The sequence below is a fragment of the Gadus macrocephalus genome, chromosome 22, assembly GCF_031168955.1.
Source record: "Gadus macrocephalus chromosome 22, ASM3116895v1".
In the NCBI taxonomy this organism is placed as follows: Eukaryota; Metazoa; Chordata; class Actinopteri; order Gadiformes; family Gadidae; genus Gadus; species Gadus macrocephalus.
In genome coordinates, this window is record NC_082403.1 from 1,404,283 (window position 1) to 1,424,540 (window position 20,258).

General features: G+C 48.8%; 1 protein-coding gene across 2 annotated transcripts in view; it reads left to right on the plus strand.

Annotated features, from left to right (window-relative positions):
• The first annotated feature begins 819 nt into the window (after positions 1–819).
• Positions 820–20,258, plus strand: part of LOC132451367 (F-actin-uncapping protein LRRC16A-like) — a 28,677-nt gene continuing 9,238 nt past the window's right edge. For both annotated transcript variants that reach the window (XM_060043814.1, XM_060043815.1), the window contains exons 1-25: positions 820–1,371; positions 1,951–2,024; positions 2,954–3,029; positions 3,455–3,543; positions 4,253–4,347; positions 4,499–4,585; positions 5,231–5,334; positions 5,699–5,776; positions 6,485–6,561; positions 7,021–7,125; positions 8,563–8,632; positions 8,716–8,797; positions 9,607–9,706; positions 9,801–9,855; positions 10,115–10,287; positions 10,900–10,968; positions 12,341–12,434; positions 12,785–12,883; positions 13,010–13,138; positions 14,297–14,419; positions 15,309–15,484; positions 16,164–16,251; positions 16,749–16,889; positions 18,404–18,470; positions 19,879–20,144. In XM_060043814.1, the coding sequence (XP_059899797.1) occupies positions 1,237–1,371; positions 1,951–2,024; positions 2,954–3,029; positions 3,455–3,543; positions 4,253–4,347; positions 4,499–4,585; positions 5,231–5,334; positions 5,699–5,776; positions 6,485–6,561; positions 7,021–7,125; positions 8,563–8,632; positions 8,716–8,797; positions 9,607–9,706; positions 9,801–9,855; positions 10,115–10,287; positions 10,900–10,968; positions 12,341–12,434; positions 12,785–12,883; positions 13,010–13,138; positions 14,297–14,419; positions 15,309–15,484; positions 16,164–16,251; positions 16,749–16,889; positions 18,404–18,470; positions 19,879–20,144 (2,652 nt within the window). In that variant the 5' untranslated portion in view covers positions 820–1,236. The remainder of the gene's footprint in view (positions 1,372–1,950; positions 2,025–2,953; positions 3,030–3,454; positions 3,544–4,252; positions 4,348–4,498; positions 4,586–5,230; positions 5,335–5,698; positions 5,777–6,484; positions 6,562–7,020; positions 7,126–8,562; positions 8,633–8,715; positions 8,798–9,606; positions 9,707–9,800; positions 9,856–10,114; positions 10,288–10,899; positions 10,969–12,340; positions 12,435–12,784; positions 12,884–13,009; positions 13,139–14,296; positions 14,420–15,308; positions 15,485–16,163; positions 16,252–16,748; positions 16,890–18,403; positions 18,471–19,878; positions 20,145–20,258) is intronic.

Consider the following 20,258-nt stretch of genomic DNA (forward strand, 5'->3'; position numbering starts at 1 on the left):
GCCAAAAATCCTTGATTATGCGGCACGTTTTCTTAAAAACGCGATGAAATATGCGGCATATTCATGCAATTTATGCGATGAAATTGCGGGAACTTGCAAACATTGCGGGAACTTGCAAAAAAAGCAGCTTTCCGATGACGTTCACGTCGCGTAATTACGTCACCTCGTATCGTTCCAATGGCCACAGGGGAAATGGCTGCTCTTGTGTGAAGTAAACGCAACATTTCATCACTTTCTGCTAAGATATACGTGACTTTTTTTGCAACGAAAATGCGGGGGATTATGAAATCATGCAAGCCCCGCTTATTTTGCGTGGAAATCTGCAATTTATGCGGTGAAAGTGTGGCTGTTAGCATCAGGGTCTTAACATATAAAACGAGGCATTGATAACTTTGTAAGGGTACAGAATGGGCGAACACAGAGCTTGTGCAACCGTGAACAACACGCAAGCTCTGTGTTCGCCGATCTACTTATCGAGTCTTAAGACAAGACGGCGTCGACGGGTGAATTACTGATGGTATTGTGTGTATAAAATGTAATTTTTAAATAAACAATCTGTACACTTACAAAGTTATCAATGCCTCGTTGTATATGTTAAGACCCTTATTATAATACCAAACAAGTGTTGGGCTTCTTCTAGCCTTTTAAGTGGTTTAAAATGGCGATTAAGTTTTTACCATAACACATGCCCCCATCGTCCCAAGTTTATAGCGTTTTGGTAGAATCTGCTAAATACGGGCAACTTAAGAATGCATTTACATGCGCTTTTTTGCTCCCAAACGAACATCCCAACTTGTTATCATGCATGACATATCCTGTATCCAGTCTACAGCGGATTTCTCATTTAACGTTAATATGAATGAGTTACGTTAATTTGAACGAGTTAACGTTAATATGAATGAGTTAACCTGAATATGAAGGAGTTGGCATTAGTAATTTTTTGATTTGACCTTTATTTATCCAGGAAGGTCCCATTGTGATATTTAATATCTTGTATTCCAGGGAGTCCTGGCCCATTATCAATATGAAAGGCATAACGTTAATATGAATGAGTTTATGTTAATATGAAGGTGCTAGTATTAATATGAAGGGGTTAATATTCATATGGAAGAGTTGATATTAATATGAAGCGGTCAACGTTAATATGAAAGGGCTAACGTTAATTTGAAGGGGTTAACGTTAATATTAAGGGCTGAGTTCTAGTATTGAAGAGTGTACATGAATATGAAGGGGTGAATGTGTGTGTGTGTGTGTGTGTGTGTGTGCGTGCGCGTGTGTGTGTGTGTGTGTGTGTGTGCAGGCGGGTTCTCCCATCAGTACTGGTGTGTGTGCGACCAGCTGGGTCTGCCATACCGGGAGGAGGTCCAGTGGGTCAGTACCGTCGCCTAGCAACCACCTCCTCCCTTCATCCTCGCCTGTCTCTCTCTCATCCTCACCTGTCTCTCTCTCATCCTCACCTGTCTCTCTCTCATCCTCGCCTGTCTCTCTTCACCTGTGTCTCTCTCTTCCTCACCTGTCTCCTTGTCATCCTCAACTGTCTCTCTCTCTCATCCTCACCTGTCTCTCTCTCATCCCCACTTGTCTCTCTCATCTGTCTATCTCTCATCCTCAAATGTCTCTCTCATCCTCACCTGTCTCTCTCATCCTCATCTGTCTCTCTCTCATCCTCACCTGTCTCTCTCATCTCCACCTGTATCTCTTCACAAAGTTCTCTCTCTCTCTCTCTCTCTCTCTCTCTCTCTCTCTCTCTCTCTCTCTCTCTCTCTCTCTCTCTCTCTCTCTCTCTCTCTCTCTCTCTCTCTCTCTCTCTCTCTCTCTCTCTCTCTCTCTCTCTCTCTCTCTCTCTCAACAAAGTTCTCCCCAACTGCATCTGTCACTCTTAAGGTCATGCTAACTGGACAGGTTCTTAACAATATATAATCTCTCTCTCTCTCTCTCCCCCTCTCTCAGGATGTAGACACAATCTATCAGACTCAGGACACCAGAGAGCTGAACCTACAGGACTTCATTCACCTGGAGAACAGGTATGCTCCTCTACCTGTAGTTTACACGTACAGGTGTATCCATCTACCTGTAGTTTACACGTACAGGTGTATCCATCTACCTGTAGTTTACACGTACAGGTGTATCCATCTACCTGTAGTTTACAGGTGTATCCATCTACCTGTAGTTTACACGTACAGGTTTATCCATCTATTACCTGTACAGGTGTATCCATCTACCTGTAGTTTACCTATACAGGTAAACTATGTTGTATCCATCGACCTGTAGTTTACAGGTGTATCCATCTACCTGTAGTTTACCTGTACAGGTGTATCCATCTACCTGTAGTTTACCTATACAGGTAAACTATGTTGTACCCATCGACCTGTAGTTTACATGTGTATCTATCTTAGCCATTAGATGTTGCTTATTGTAAAACATTTCGATGAGGTACAGTAGAAGGACACCCAGGAGTTTGTGGTCATCTGATTGAATGTGTATGGGCGATAAGCTGGAGTGATCTGGAAGGATACAGCCTCTGTAATGGTGGAGGTTCCTGTAACAGTGGGTGGAGGTTCTGTAACAGTGGGTGGAGGTTCTGTAACAGTGGATGGATGTTCTGTAACAGTGGGTGGAGGTTCCTGTAACAGTGGGTGGAGGTTCTGTAACAGTGGGTGGAGGTTCTGTAACGGTGGGTGGAGGTTCCTCTAACATTGGGTAGAGGTTCTGTAACGGTGGGTGGAGGTTCCTGCAACAGTGGGTGGAGGTTCTGTAACGGTGGGTGGAGGTTCTGTAACGGTGGGTGGAGGCTCCTCCCTCAGTGGGTGGAGGTTCTGTAACGGTGGGTGGAGGTTCTGTAACTGTGAGTGGAGGTTCCTCTGACAGTAGGTGGAGGTTCCTGTAACGGTGGGTGGAGGCTCCTCCCTCAGTGGGTGGAGGTTCTGTAACAGTGGATGTTAACTGGTTCCAGGGACCTGGTGGCCATCCTCTCTGTGCTGGAGTACAACCAGTGGTTCACCAAGCTGTCCTCCAAGGACTTCAAACTGGTAACGATCTGCTACTGGTACCCACACTGTGTGTGTTACCCTCACATACAATGAGCTTATTATATGTATTTATCGTGTGTGTGTATAAAGTGTGTGTGTGTGTGTCTGTATATGTGTGTGTAACGTGTGTGTATTTGTGTGTGTTTGTATGTATGTGTGTGTGTGTTTGTACCACGTGTGTGCGTGTTTATGTGTGTTTGTGCCATGTGTGTGTGTGTGTATATGTGTTTGTGCCGTGTGTGTGTGTGCCGTGTGTGTGTGTGTGTGTGTGTATATGTGTTTGTGCCGTGTGTGTGTGTGTGTGTGTGTGTGTGTGTGTGTGTGTGTGTGTGTGTGTGTGTGTGTGTGTGTGTGTGTGTGTGTGTGTGTGTGTGTGTGTGTGTGTGTGTGTGTGTGTGTGTGTGTGTGTGTGTGTGCGCGTGCAGCCCTCAGACGTGTGGGAGCAGGTCCTCAGGGTGGTCTCCAGGTCGGGGGTGCTTGAGGAGCTGCTGCTGGACAACGCAGGGCTCAAGAGGTCAGAGGTCACCGCCTGCCCTCCACGAGAGAGTGAACGGCTCCCAGTTCAACCCTCCTAGTTGAACCATTGTTTAGCTCTACTAGTTGAACTCACACTTGAACTATTGTTAACTCTCCTAGTTGAACTGTTGTAGTTTATCATTACTAGTTGAACCATTGTTTATCTCTACTAGTTTAACTCTCCTAGTTGAACTCTCCTAGTTAAACCCTCCTAGTTAAACCTTCCCAGTTAAACCTTCCCAGTTGACCTCTGCTGGTTAACCCCTCCCAGTCGACCTGGTTAACCTTCCAAGTTGACCTCTGCTGGTTAACCCCTCCCAGTTGACCTGGTTAACCCCTCCCAGTTGACCTGGTTAACCCTCCCAGTTGACCTGTTTAACCCCTCCCAGTTGACCTGGTTAACCCTCCCAGTTGACCTGGTTAACCCCACTCAGTTGACCTGGTTAACCCTCCCTGTTGACCTGGTTAACCCTCCCAGTTGACCTGGTTAACCCCACCCAGTTGACCTGGTTAACCCTCCCAGTTGACCTCGTTAACCCTCCCAGTTGACCTGGTTAACCCCTCCCAGTTGACCTGGTTAACCCTCCCAGTTGACCTGGTTAACCCTCCCAGTTGACCTCGTTAACCCTCCCAGTTGACCTGGTTAACCCTCCCAGTTGACCTGGTTAACCCTCCCAGTTGACCTCTGCTGTTGACCTGTGTCTCAGTGACTTTGCGGTGAAGTTGTCCGGAGCTCTGCTCCACAACCCGGCCAGCTGTCTGCACACCCTGAACCTGGCCAACAACGCACTGGAGGACAAGGGTAACGCACACACACACACACAGACACACACACACACACACACACGCACACACACACACACACACACACACACCTGTAGTACCATGGAGCTCTCTGTGATGGATGCAACACTCACCTGTACCCTACCTGTGGTTGGCTCCGCCCCCCCCAGGTGTGAGTGCTCTGAGCGTCCAGCTGGCCAAGCTGCCCCTGGGCCTGAAACACCTCAACCTGTCCAAGAACTCCCTGTCGGCTAAAGGTAACCAACCTACCCTGACTAACTAACCCTGATTCAACGTACCCTGACTAATTAACCCTGACCAACTTAACACTGATAAGACTAACCCTGACTAAACTAACCCTGACTAAACTAACCCTACCCTGGCCAACTAACCCTGGCCAACTAACCCTGACAAACAAACCCTGACTTAACCAACCCTGACTAACTAACCCTGATTCAACTAACCCTGACCAACATAACCCTGCCTCAACTCAACTTGACCAACCTAACCCTGACTTACTAACCCTGACTAACTAGCCCTGTCTAACCTAACTCTGACTAACTAACCCTGAATATACTAACCCTGACTAACTAACCCTGAATAACCTAACCCTGACTTGACTAACCCTGATAAACCTAACCCTGACTAGACTAACACTGACCAACCTAACCCTGACCAACCTAGCCCTGACTCAACTAACCCTGACTAACCCTACCCTGACTAAACAAACCCCAAAATGTAATTAGGGATTCAACCATTTCATCGACATACAGACAATTTTATATCATTTACAGTCTCTCTCTCTCTCTCTCTCTCTCTCTCTCTCTCTCTCTCTCTCTCTCTCTCTCTCTCTCTCTCTCTCTCTCTCTCTCTCTCTCTCTCTCTCTCTCTCTCTCTCCTAGGGGTCAACACCCTGTGCATGGCGCTGTGTGCCAGCCCCTCTTCCTCCTCCCGTCTGACCCTCTTGGACCTGTCGTCCAACTCGCTCCGGGGGGACGAGCTTCCTGTACGACCGGTTACAAACAGTTACAACCCGTTAAAACCAATGACAACCAGTTAAAACCAGCTACAACTGGTTAAAACCAGTGACAGCCAGCTACAACCTATTAGAACCATAGTGACCATAGATAGAATCAGTGGGCCCCGGCTCTCACCATGGTGAAACACCCTGAACCAGTGAGACCAAATAAGAACCGGTAGGAACCAGTTAGAAGCTGCTGCTACCAGTTGGAAGTTATAAGAACCAGATGGAACCAGGTTAGGCAGTCTACACAGGACCAGACAGGACCGCTCTCTAGTTACTGAGTCTGGATGGCTTTGTGTTTTAAAGGTTTCTTTGGTTCTCTTTGACTCTCCCTTCTGGGTTCCAGAACCTCCACAGCTTCCTGAGTCAACCCAACTGTGTGGAGGCCCTGGATCTGTCCAACAGCGACTGTGCTCTGGAGCAGGTGAGACTGCCGCTGCTGGGAGAGCCAATCACCACCTCACCATCGTGGGTTCATGGAGAAACATCTGGTGGAAGTGTGGTTAGCTAGGTGTGGGGTTTGCTTATGGTTAGCTTGAGGTGATGGTATCTTTGGGCGCTAAGGTGGGGGGGGGTTGAGTGGTCTGGTTGGTTCCGGTGGGGTTGAGTGGTCTGCTTGTGGGGTTGAGTGGTTGGGTTGAGTGGTGGGGTTGGGTGGTGGGGTTGGGTGGTGGGGTTGGGTGGTGGGGTTGAGTGGTGGGGTTGGGTGGTGGGGTTGAGTGGTGGGGTTGAGTGGTGGGGTTGAGTGGTGGGGTTGAGTGGTGGGGTTGAGTGGTGGGGTTGGGTGGTGGGGTTGGGTGGTGGGGTTGAGTGGTGGGGTTGGGTGGTGGGGTTGAGTGGTGGGGTTGAGTGGTGGGGTTGGGTGGTGGGGTTGAGTGGTGGGGTTGAGTGGTGGGGTTGGGTGGTGGGGTTGAGTGGTGGGGTTGGGTGGTGGGGTTGAGTGGTGGGGTTGGGTGGTGGGGTTGAGTGGTGGGGTTGAGTGGTGGGGTTGGGTGGTGGGGTTGGGTGGTGGGGTTGAGTGGTGGGGTTGGGTGGTGGGGTTGAGTGGTGGGGTTGGGTGGTGGGGTTGGGTGGTGGGGTTGGGTGGTGGGGTTGAGTGGTGGGGTTGAGTGGTGTGTTCTCTGGTCCTCAGGTGTGCGCGTCGCTCCTGAAGGGCTCCCTGGAGCACCTGAAGATCCTCAACATGAACAAGACCGTCTTCTCCAACAGGTACACAAGAACTCTCCCCCTATCCTCCTCGCCCTCCCTCCCTCCCTCCCTCCCTCCCTCCCTCCCTCCCTTCTCTCCTCCCTCCTCCCCCCCCTCCCTCCCTCCCTCCCTCCATCCCTTCTCTCCTCCCTCCCTCCCTCCCTTCTCTCCTCCCTCCCTCCCTCCCTCCCTTCTCTCCTAGCTAGCTTGTGTTAGCATGAGGCTAACCCTTCCCCTGGCCTCTGGTAGCTAGCTTGTGTTAGCGTGAGGCTAACCATTCCTCTGGCCTCTGGTAGCTAGCTTGTGTTAGCATGAGGCTAACCATTCCTCTGGCCTCTGGTAGCTGATCTGTGTTAGCATGAGGCTAACCATTCCTCTGGTAGCTGATCTGTGTTAGCATGAGGCCAACCCTTCCTCCGGCCTCTGGTAGCTGATCTGTGTTAGCATGAGGCTTACCCTTCCTCTGACCTCTGACCCCAGGAGGAGTAAGGAGGTCCCTCCCTCCTTCAAGATGTTCTTCAGCACCGCTCAGAGCCTGAAGACCGTCAGCCTATCAGGGACCAGGCTGCCGATTGAGGCCCTCAAGTAAACACCTCCGTCCTGACACACCTGCACCCTGAAACACCTCCACCCTGACACACCTGCACCCTAACACACCTCCCCCCTCATGAACACACCTCCACCCTAACACACCTCCACCCTGACACACCTGCACCCTAACACACCTCCCCCCTCATGAACACACCTCCACCCTAACACACCTCCACCCTGACACACCTGCACCCTAACACACCTCCCCCCTCATGAACACACCTCCACCCTAACACACCTCCACCCTGACACACCTGCACCCTAACACACCTCCCCCCTCATGAACACACCTCCACCCTAACACACCTCCACCCTGACACACCTGCACCCTAACACACCTCCCCCCCTCATGAACACACCTCCCCCCTCATGAACACACCTCCACCCTAACACACCTCCACCCTAATGGACACACCTCCACCCTAACACCCCTCCACCCTAACCCACCTCCACCCTTATGAACACACCTCCACCCTAACACACCTCCACCCTAATGAACACGCCTCCACCCTAATGAACTCTCCTCCACACTAATGGACACACCTCCACCTAACACACCTCCACCCTAATGGACCCACCTCCACCCTAACACATCTCCACCCTAACACACCTCCAACCTAACACACCTCCACCCTAACACACCTCCACCCATCACACCACCCTGACATCTCCACCCTAGTAAACTCACCTCCAACCTAACTCACCTCCACCCTAATGGACACACCTCCAACCTAGTAAACTTACCTCCACCATAACACACCTCAACCCTTACACACCTCCACCCTAATACACCTCCACCCTTATGAACACACCTCCACCCTAACACACCTCCACCCTAACACACCTCCACCCTAACACACCTCCACCCTTACACACCTCCACCCTAGTAAACTTACCTCCACCATAACACACCTCAACCCTTACACACCTCCACCCTAATACACCTCCACCCTTATGAACACACCTCCACCCTAACACACCTCCACCCTAACACACCTCCACCCTTACACACCTCCACCCTAGTAAACTCACCTCCACCCTAACACACCTCCACCCTTACACACCTCCACCCTAACACACCTCCACCCTTACACACCTCCACCCTAGTAAACTCACCTCCACCCTAACACACCTCCATCCTTACACACCTCCACCCTAACACACCTCCACCCTTACACACCTCCACCCTAGTAAACTTACCTCCACCATAACACACCTCAACCCTTACACACCTCCACCCTAACACACCTCCACCCTAACACACCTCCACCCTTACACACCTCCACCCTAGTAAACTCACCTCCACCCTAACACACCTCCACCCTTACACACCTTCACCCTTGTAAACACACTAGCAGACATGCTAGCAGTGAGGCTAGCTCCATGTGTTAGCTCCAGCATGCTACAGCCCACGGTGCTGTATCTCCCCAGGTCTCTGCTGCTGGGTCTGGGCTGTAACCCCAACCTCAGCGAGGTGTCTCTGGACATCAGCTGCTGTGAGGTAACGGCATCCTCCATCCTGATGATCCACACACCCATATGACCGCATGGATGACGGATTATTGATGATTGATCTGTTCCCAGCTGCGGTCGGCGGGCTCCCAGATCCTGGAGGGGTGCATCGCTGAGATCCCAAACATCTCCAGCCTGGACATCTCTGACAATGGTACCTCCTCTCCTCCAATCACACCTTGTGGAATCAACAGGCTGACACCATTCTGTATATATGGTCTGAATCTGTGGTCTGTAACCATAGTCTATAGCAGTAGTCTGTAACCATAGTCTATAGCAGTAGTCTATAACAGTAGTCTGTAGCAGTAGTCTGTAGCAGTAGTCTGTAGCAGCAGTCTATAGCAGCAGTCTGTAACAGTAGTCTATAACAGTAGTCTGTAGCAGTAGTCTGTAGCAGTAGTCTGTAGCAGTAGTCTGTAGCAGTAGTCTATAACAGTAGTCTGTAGCAGTAGTCTGTAGCAGTAGTCTGTAGCAGTAGTCTGTAGCAGTAGTCTGTAGCAGTAGTCTATAGCAATAGTCTGTAGCAGTAGTCTGTAGCAGTAGTCTATAGCAGTAGTCTGTAGCAGTAGTCTGTAGCAGTAATCTGTAACAGTAGTCTATAGCAGTAGTCTGTAGCAGTAGTCTGTAGCAGTAGTCTGTAGCAGTAGTCTGTAGCAATAGTCTGTAGCAGTAGTCTGTAGCAGTAGTCTGTAGCAGTAGTCTGTAGCAGTAGTCTATAGCAGTAGTCTGTAGCAGTAGTCTGTAGCAGTAGTCTGTAGCAGTAGTCTGTAGCAGTAATCTGTAACAGTAGTCTGTAGCAGTAGTCTATAGCAGTAGTCTGTAGCAGTCGTCTGTAGCAGTAGTCTATAGCAGTAGTCTATAGCAGTAGTCTATAACAGTAGTCTATAACAGTAGTCTGTAGCAGTAGCCGTGTGTCTCCAGATGTTGTGCGCTGACCAGATGTTGTGTGGTTGTGTCCCTGAGGTCTGGACATGGACCTCAGCCCCCTGCTGGTCTGGCTGGCCAGGAACCGCTCCATCCAACACCTGGCGCTGGGCAAGAACTTCTCCAGCATCAAGTCCAAGTGGGTGCTGAGAGGAGATGCAGGTGTGGCCCGGTGGGGCTGAGCTAATGTAGCCCAGCGCTAGTGTCTGACCCTGCGCCCCTCTGGTCCCCAGGAATGTGTCCCACGTCCTGGATAACCTGGTCCACATGATCCAGGAGGAGGAGTCGGTGAGCCCACAGACCTGATCCTCAGACCCCCTACTGAGGCCCTCCTCACCCCCCCCCCCCCCTCCCCCGATGACCTCTGACCCCTGTGCCCCCTGACCCTGACCTCCCTGTCCCTGACCCCTGACCTCTGACCCCTGTGCCCCCAGCCCCTGACCTCCCTGTCCCTGACCTCTGACCCCTGTGCCCCCAGCCCCTGACCTCCCTGACCTCTGACCCCTGTGCCCCCAGCCTCCCTGACCTCTGACCCCTGTGCCCCCAGCCCCTGACCTCCCTGTCCCTGGCCGACTCGCGGCTGAAGGCGGAGCTCAGCATCGTGCTCAGCGCTCTGGGCTCCAACTCCTCCCTCACGCGCCTGGACGTCAGCGGCAACGCCATGGGCGACATGGGCGCCAAGATGCTGGCCAAGGCCCTGCAGATCAACACCAAGCTCAGGTCGTGTGTGTGTGTGTGTGTGTGTGTGTGTGTGTGTGTGTGTGTGTGTGTGTGTGTGTGTGTGTGTGTGTGTGTGTGTGTGTGTGTGTGTGTGTGTGTGTGTGTGTGTGTGTGTGTGTGTGTTAAATGAATAATTTAGAACAGTTGGAAAAAAAGCTTTGTTTAGGCTTTGGTTCCCATCATAACCTCTGTCTGTCTGCCTGTCTCTCTCATCCTGTCTGTCTTTCTGTCTGTCTGTCTCTCATCCTGTCTGTCTCTCGTCCTGACTGCCCGTCTGTCTTTCGTCCTGTCTGTCTCTCGTCCTGTCTGTCTCTCGTCCTGTCTGTCTCTCGTCCTGTCTGTCTCTCGTCCTGTCTCTCTCTCTCGTCCTGTCTGTCTCTCTTCCTGTCTGTCTCTCGTCCTGTCTGTCTCTCGTCCTGTCTCTCTCTCTCGTCCTGTCTGTCTCTCGTCCTGTCTGTCTCTCGTCCTGTCTCTCTCGTCCTGTCTGTCTCTCGTCCTGTCTCTCTCTCGTCCTGTCTGTCTCTCGTCCTGTCTCTCTCTCTCGTCCTGTCTGTCTCTCGTCCTGTCTGTCTCTCGTCCTGTCTGTCTGTCTATGTGTCTGTGCGTCTGCAGAACTCTCATCTGGGACAGGAACAACATCAGCCCTCAGGGTCTGCAGGACGTGGCCGCCGCTCTGGAGAAGTAGGTGGAGAACCTTCTAGAAGAAGAACCTTCTAGAAGAAGAACCTTCTGATGGAGAACCTTCTAGAAGGAGAACCTTCTGATGAAGAACCTTCTAGAAGGAGAACCTTCTGATGGAGAACCTTCTGATGGAGAACCTTCTAGAAGGAGAACCTTCTAGAAGAAGAACCTTCTGATGGAGAACCTTCTAGAAGGAGAACCTTCTGATGGAGAACCTTCTAGAAGGAGAACCTTCTGATGGAGAACCTTCTAGAAGGAGAACCTTCTGATGAAGAACCTTCTAGAAGGAGAACCTTCTGATGGAGAACCTTCTAGAAGGAGAACCTTCTGATGAAGAACCTTCTAGAAGAAGAACCTTCTGATGGAGAACCTTCTGATGGAGAACCTTCTAGAAGAAGAACCTTCTGATGGAGAACCTTCTAGAAGGAGTACCTTCTGATGGAGAACCTTCTAGAAGGAGAACCTTCTGATGGAGAACCTTCTGATGGAGAACCTTCTAGAAGGAGAACCTTCTGATGAAGAACCTTCTAGAAGGAGAACCTTCTGATGGAGAACCTTCTAGAAGGAGAACCTTCTGATGAAGAACCTTCTAGAAGAAGAACCTTCTGATGGAGAACCTTCTGATGGAGAACCTTCTAGAAGGAGAACCTTCTAGAAGAAGAACCTTCTGATGGAGAACCTTCTAGAAGGAGAACCTTCTGATGGAGAACCTTCTAGAAGGAGAACATTCTGATGGAGAACCTCCTAGAAGGAGAATTTTCTGATGGAGAACCTTCTAGAAGGAGAACCTTCTGATGGAGAACCTTCTAGAAGGAGAACCTTCTGATGGAGAACCTTCTAGAAGGAGAACCTTCTGATGAAGAACCTTCTAGAAGGAGAACCTTCTGATGGAGAACCTTCTGATGGAGAACCTTCTAGAAGGAGAACCTTCTAGAAGAAGAACCTTCTGATGGAGAACCTTCTGATGGAGAACCTTCTAGAAGGAGAACATTCTGATGGAGAACCTCCTAGAAGGAGAATTTTCTGATGGAGAACCTTCTAGAAGGAGAACCTTCTGATGGAGAACTTCCTAGAAGGAGAACTTTCTGATGGAGAACCTTCTAGAAGAAGAACCTTCTGATGAAGAACCTTCTGATGGAGAACCTTCTAGAAGGAGAACCTTCTGATGGAGAACCTTCTAGATGTTTACTGAGAACCTTCTAGATGTTTACTGAGACCCTTCTAGATGGAGAACCTTCTAGATGTTTACTGAGAACCTTAGATGGAGAACCTTCTAGATGTTTACTGAGACCCTTCTAGGTGTTTCCTCCAGTGGAGGAGGAGAACCCTCCAGGTGTCGGTTCCTCTGTGTGACGGTCTCTCCTGTGAACAGGAACCACACCATCCGCTTCATGCCCATCCCCATCGTGGACGCGGCGCAGGCCCTGAAGACCAGCCCCGAGAAGACCGAGGACGCCCTGCTGAAGGTCAGCCCCCCAGTAGACCCCCAGTAGACCCCCAGTAGACCCCCAGTAGACCCCCAGTAGACCACCACTGGACCTCCAGTAGACCCCCAGTAGACCCCCAGTAGACCCCCAGTAGACCACCACCAGTAGACCACCACCAGACCTCCAGTAGACCACCAGTAGACCTCCAGACCACCAGACCATCACAGGACCTCCAGCCCAGAGTATTAAGTGTGTGTGTGTGTGTGTGTGTGTGTGTGTGTGTGTGTGTGTGTGTGTGTGTGTGTGTGTGTGTGTGTGTGTGTGTGTGTGTGTGTGTGTGTGTGTGTGTGTGTGTGTGTGTGTGTGTGTGTGTGCGCGCGCGCGTGCAGATGGAGCAGTACCTCCTCAGGAACCACGAGACCAGGAAGTACCTCCAGGAGCAGGCCTACAGGCTGCAGCAGGGCATCGTCACCACGACGACGCAGCAGGTAACACACACACACACACACACACACACACACACACACACACACACACACACACACACACACACACACACACACACACACACACACACATATATACACGCGCCTCCCTGACCCTGCCCCCCCCAGCTGGTGGACCGGATGTGTGTGAAGGTCCAGGACCACCTGAACTCCCTCCGGTCCTCTGAGACCCCGGAGGTCCAGCAGGACATGAGGACCGCGCAGAACCTCATGAAGGACGCGCGCAACGCCAAGAAGGTACGGACCCCCCTGACCTGACCCCTGACCCCTGACCTCTGACCTCTGACCCCCTGCTCTGTGAGCAGGCCCTCCACGTCATACAGGCGATGCGTTCGTCGCTCTAAGACCAGCAGAGCTCCGGCTCGTTCACGAAGAAGTGAACGTGTTCGTCCTCACAGCGTGATAGCCTGGTCCTACCCGACTCTCGTACTTCCTTTGAGTGTCCGGCCGCTCTCCTTCGACAAACGTCCGCTCACTTGAAGGCCGGTGTCTGTTGGAGTTTTACAACCATTGGATCTCCCCGGTGCCACTCTGGATCCGCCATAACCAATCGCTAACGTTTGACTACAACTCAAGCTAGCGCACGACCTCAACGTCGTTGTTGTCAGCCACTCCCTCTGTTCGCTGATTGGACCGGGAAAATGTGGATATGCCGCAAACCCAGACGTAGTACTGAAGGGAAATGAAAATTGAGCGGAAGCACGTAGGGGGGCGGAGCCAGGCTAACGGGGTGAGGCATGAGGCCACGCCCTCTCACAGGTCCGTCAGTCAGTACGGATACGTGCAGCCGAATCCGGTTAAAGCCATAGTTCGACTATTAATACACTGAAACTACTATAGTACTGTAGTTTCAGTGTATAAATACTAAACATATTTAAGTACACTAAAATAAAGAGGTGTACTAATACTACTTGTGCTACTGTAATTTTAGTGTATTAAAGGTCCCATGACATGCTATTTTATGTATTCTTTAATATAGGTATTAGTGGGCAACTAACACAGTATTCAAAGACGTTCCCGAAATTCAGCCGTGGTGCAGAGTTACAGCCATGTGGCGCTCGCACGGTCGTGTCTCATTGGCGGGCCAACGTCTCTGGGCGGGCCAGGCAGAGTAAGGGGAGGAGCTGAGATTCTTGGTGACGTCATAAATACAGATTTCCAAATCAGCGCGCTTGAGCCTCCGTTTTTTCAAAGGCGAGCAGAACAGCTAGTGCTCGTTTTACACCAAACGCAAGTTTTAGCCACTGGGGGACCATAGGCAGGCTAGGGGAACTCATCTTTACGTTAGAAAACCTCATAAAGTGAGATTTTCATGTCATGGGACCTTTAATACTATACATATTTAAGTACACTGATATAAAGAGGTGCAGTAACATGGCGGTCCCCCCCCACCAGCTGCTGCCCAACCTGTACCACCTGGGGGGCTCGGGGGCTCGGGGCCCCTGCGTGGAGGCCATCCAGGAGACCCTGGGGGCCATGGCGGGGGAGCTGTCCGGGGTCATCGACCGGCAGCTACAGGTACACGCTTTCTACTCACTATCAGCTACAGGTACACGCTTTCTACTCACTATCAGCTACAGGTACACGCTTTATACTCACTATCAGCTACAGGTACACGCTTTATACTCACTATCAGCTACAGGTACACGCTTTATACTCACTATCAGCTACAGGTACACGCTTTATACTCACTATCAGGTACAGGTACACGCTTTATACTCACTATCAGCTACAGGTACACGCTTTATACTCACTATCAGCTACAGGTACACGCTTTATACTCACTATCAGCTACAGGTACACGCTTTATACTCACTATCAGGTACAGGTACACGCTTTATACTCACTATCAGGTACAGGTACACGCTTTATACTCACTATCAGCTACAGGTACACGCTTTATACTCACTATCAGCTACAGGTACACGCTTTATACTCACTATCAGCTACAGGTACACGCTTTATACTCACTATCAGCTACAGGTACACGCTTTATACTCACTATCAGGATGTAGAACTATTTACATTTGCAGGAAGTCATCCTCTCTTCTCCTCCCTCCTCTCCTTTCCTCTCCTCCCTCCTTTCCTTTCCTCTCCTCCCTCCTCTCCTCCTCCCCCCTTCTTCTCTTTCCCTCTCCTCTCCTCTCTCCTCTCTCCTCCCTCCCTCCTCTCCTCCCTCCTCTCCTCCCTCCTCCTCTCCTCTCTCCTCTCTCCTCCCTCCCCCCTCCCCCCCCCCTCCTCTCCCCCTCCTCCCTCCCCCCTCCCCCCCCCCTCCTCTCTCCCCTCCCCCCTCCCCCCCCCCCCTCCTCTCCTCTCCCCTCCTCTCTCCTCCTCCCCTCTCCTCCTCCCTCTCCCCTCCTCTCCCTCCCCCTCCCCCCCCCTCCCCCCCCCCCCCCTCCCCCCTCAGGTCCTCCTCTCCTCCATGGTGGATACAGCAGAGAGTGTGTGTCCCCATGTGATGAGGCGGGGCAGCCTGCGGGAGGCGCTGGTGGAGGCGTGTGGAGGGAGGATGGTGGTTCCTCGCTCCTTCGTCAGCTCCGCCCTCCTGGAGCAGTCTGGGGTCGACATCATCAACAAGATCAGGTGGGGCGTAGAATATAGCAGATAGATATGCATCATATAGATAGATATACACCGTATAGATATACATCGTATAGATATACACCGTATAGATATACATCATACAGATATCATATAGATACATCATATATACACCGTATAGATATACATCATATAGATATCATATAGATACATCATATATACACCGTATAGATATACATTATATAGATATCATATAGATACATCATATATACACCGTATAGATATACATCATATAGGTATCATATATACACCGTATAGATATACATCATATAGATATACATCATGTAGATATCATATAGATACATCATATATACACCTGACCGTATAGATATACATCGTATAGATATACATCATATGGATATACATCAGATAGATATGCATCATATAAATGTAGATATGCACCAAATAGATATACATCATATAGATATACAGCCTATAGATATGCATGTAGATCTACATCATATAGAATGTATATCATGCACACAGTATATTCTGAGTCTGTAGGCATTATATATGTAATGTATGTATCATGTTTGATGTATATATAATGTATATATCCTTATGTGTCCAGTGAGGTGTAGCTGAGTCTGCATATGTAATGCATAATGTATTGATTTAATGTATAGATGATATAATGTATTTAATGTATGTGTGTCTCCAGTGAGGTGAAGCTGTCTCTGGCCTCTCTTCTCTCCGACCGCATCGTAGACGAGATCCTCGACTCCCTGTCTGTCTCCCAGCACAGCCTGGTAACCTGTCTGTCTGCCTGTCTGTCTGCCTGTCTGTCTGTCTGTCTGTCTGCCTGTCTGTCTGTCTCCCAGCACAGCCTGGTAACCTGTCTGTCTGCCTGTCTGTCTGTCTGTCTGTCTGTCTGTCTGTCTGTCTCCCAGCACAGCCTGGTAACCTGTCTGTCTGTCTGTCTGTCTGTCTGTCTGTCTGTCTCCCAGCACAGCCTGGTAACCTGTCTGTCTGTCTGCCTGTCTGTCTGTCTCCCAGCACAGCCTGGTAACCTGTCTGTCTGTCTGTCTGTCTGTCTGTCTGTCTGTCTGTCTGTCTGTCTGTCTGTCTGTCTGTCTGTCTGTCTGTCTGTCTGTCTATCTGTCTGCCTGTCTCACTGTCTGTCTGCCTGTCTGTCTGTCTGTCTATCTGTCTGCCTGTCTCACTGTCTGCCTGTCTGCCTGTCTGTCTGCCTGTCTCACTGTCTGTCTGTCTGGGCGACAGGATGTAACCGTGTCTCCGTCTACAGGCTGGTCATGTGACCAAGCGGTACCAGCCCCTCCCAGACCCGGCCCCGCCCCCGGAGGCGGAGCTTCCTGAAGACTGTTTCATGGAGGAGATAAGCCCCGCCCCCGATCAGACTGAGGACCACAGAGAGGACCCCAGTCCGGTAGGCGGAGTATTAGTACACTAAAACTACAGTAGCACTAGTAGTATTAGTACACTATGTATAGTATTAATACACTAAAACTACAGTAGCACTAGTAGTATTAGTACACTATGTATAGTATTAGTACACTAAAACTACAGTAGCACTAGTAGTATTAGTACACTATGTATAGTATTAATACACTAAAACTACAGTAGCACTAGTAGTATTAGTACACTATGTATAGTATTAATACACTAAAACTACAGTAGCACTAGTAGTATTAGTACACTATGTATAGTATTAGTACACTAAAACTACAGTAGCACTAGTAGTATTAGTACACTATGTATAGTATTAATACACTAAAACTACAGTAGCACTAGTAGTATTAGTACACTATGTATAGTATTAATACACTAAAACTACAGTAGCACTAGTAGTATTAGTACACTATGTATAGTATTAATACACTAAAACTACAGTAGCACTAGTAGTATTAGTACACTATGTATAGTATTAATACACTAAAACTACAGTAGCACTAGTAGTATTAGTACACTATGTATAGTATTAATACACTAAAACTACAGTAGCACTAGTAGTATTAGTACACTATGTATAGTATTAATACACTAAAACTACAGTAGCACTAGTAGTATTAGTACACTATGTATAGTATTAATACACTAAAACTACAGTAGCACTAGTAGTATTAGTACACTATGTATAGTATTAATACACTAAAACTACAGTAGCACTAGTAGTATTAGTACACTATGTATAGTATTAATACACTAAAACTACAGTAGCACTAGTAGTATTAGTACACTATGTATAGTATTAATACACTAAAACTACAGTAGCACTAGTAGTATTAGTACACTATGTATAGTATTAATACACTAAAACTACAGTAGCACTAGTAGTATTAGTACACTATGTATAGTATTAATACACTAAAACTACAGTAGCACTAGTAGTATTAGTACACTATGTATAGTATTAATACACTAAAACTACAGTAGCACTAGTAGTATTAGTACACTATGTATAGTATTAATACACTAAAACTACAGTAGCACTAGTAGTATTAGTACACTATGTATAGTATTAATACACTAAAACTACAGTAGCACTAGTAGTATTAGTACACTATGTATAGTATTAATACACTAAAACTACAGTAGCACTAGTAGTATTAGTACACCAACACCAGAGGATGAGCATTCTGTTCATGGAGATTAAGTAGTAGTAGTAGTAGCAGCATTATTATTAGTAGTACTAGTACTAATACTATCAGTAGTAATACTAGTAGTAGAAGCAGTACTCGTTGTCACTGCAGATGAACCCGCGCTCCAAGAGGAGGAGTATTACCAGTAGTACTAGTACTAGCAGTAGTACTAGTAGGAGTAGCAGGAGTAGTACTAGTACTAGCAGTACTACTAGAAGTAGCAGCCGTAGTAGTACTAGTTCTAGCAGTGGTATTACTATCAGTAGTACTACTCTAGCAGTGCTTGTTGTTGTCTCTGCAGACGAACCCGCGCTCCAAGAGGAAGAGTATTCTGGTCCGCATGCTGCGTCCCGTCTCTGTGGCCTTCGGTGAGTCACAGGTCACAGGTCAAAGGTCACAGGTCACAGGTCAAAGGTCAAAGGTCACAGGTCAAAGGTCTTCACACAGCTAGCTACGTCAGCCTGCTAGCTAGCCTTCCAATGATCAGAGTACACCCTATGAACCTATTGATCATAGAGTATATTATAGAGCTGGGCATCATATTGATCAGTATATTATAGAGCTGGGCATCATATTGATCAGTATATTATAGAGCTGGGCATCATATTGATCAGTATATTATAGAGCTGGGGATCATATTGATCAGTATATTATAGAGCTGGACATCTTATTGATCATTATATTATAGAGCTGTACATCATATTGATCAGTATATTATAGAGCTGGGCATCATATTGATCAGTGTAGAGCTGTACATCATATTGATCAGTATAGAGCTGTACATCATATTGATCAGTATAGAGCTGTACATCATATTGATCAGTATAGAGCTGGACATCATATTGATCAGTGTATTATAGAGCTGGGCATCATATTGATCAGTATAGAGCTGGACATCATATTGATCAGTGTAGAGCTGTACATCATATTGATCAGTATAGAGCTGTACATCATATTGATCAGTGTAGAGCTGTACATCATATTGATCAGTGTAGAGCTGTACATCATATTGATCAGTGTAGAGCTGTACATCATATTGATCAGTATAGAGCTGGACATCATATTGATCAGTTTAGAGCTGTACATCATATTGATCAGTGTAGAGCTGTACATCATATTGATCAGTGTAGAGCTGTACATCATATTGATCAGTGTAGAGCTGTACATCATATTGATCAGTGTAGAGCTGTACATCATATTGATCGGTATAGAGCTGGACATCATATTGATCAGTGTAGAGCTGTACATCATATTGATCAGTGTAGAGCTGGACATCATATTGATCAGTGTAGAGCTGGACATCATATTGTTACGTATTTTAAGCACATAAGCTGCCCCCACATATAGCCACTAGGCAGCAGGATCGAACACACAAGCTGCATTACCCTCACATAGCCACTAGGAAGCAGGATCGAACACACAAGCTGCAATAACTACTCCAGCCACAGATGGCAGCACCTTTAGACAGGTGAGGAGGGCAGAGCCATTACGTCACACCGGTCACGCCCACTTCACATAGGCCACGCCCACTTGACGATCAAAGCGCGGAATTCAGATTGAGAGGCCAGAATCAACAGGAAGCCCGGCAGAGAGACTCGATATTATCACGATATTATTTTCAATACGCGTTAGATACCATTCCCTCCCTTAGGCTTCATATTTACCATACCGAAATATGCCTACTTTAACAAATAAAGCGAGTTATAAGCGACCAAGGATTGGACTACTTTCTTCAAGAAGAAAGGCAACAATATTGATCAGTGTGTCTCGACACAGAGATGGAGTTTGACCTGGACAAGGCGTTGGAGGAGGTGCCGATCCACGAGGAGGACCTCCCGCCCCCCCCTCCTGCCAAGCCGCTCAGAGACTCCCGTTTCCTCGGCGACCTGCCCGCCCCCCCTCCCCCGGCCCAGCTGAGCCCCCCCGGCTGCCTGGCCCCGCCCCTCCGCACTCTGACCCTGCCCAGCGCCGAGAGGAGGCTGGAGCACCACACCAAGCTCCGCCCCAAACCGCCCAGCAGGACCAAACCCAGCCGCGCCCGCGTGGGTAGCACCCTGAACCACTTCCTGTCCCACTTCCTGTCCCACTTCCTGTCCCACTTCCTGTCCCACTTCCTCAATGCACATTAACAGGATGTTTATCTAATCCTGTCTGTG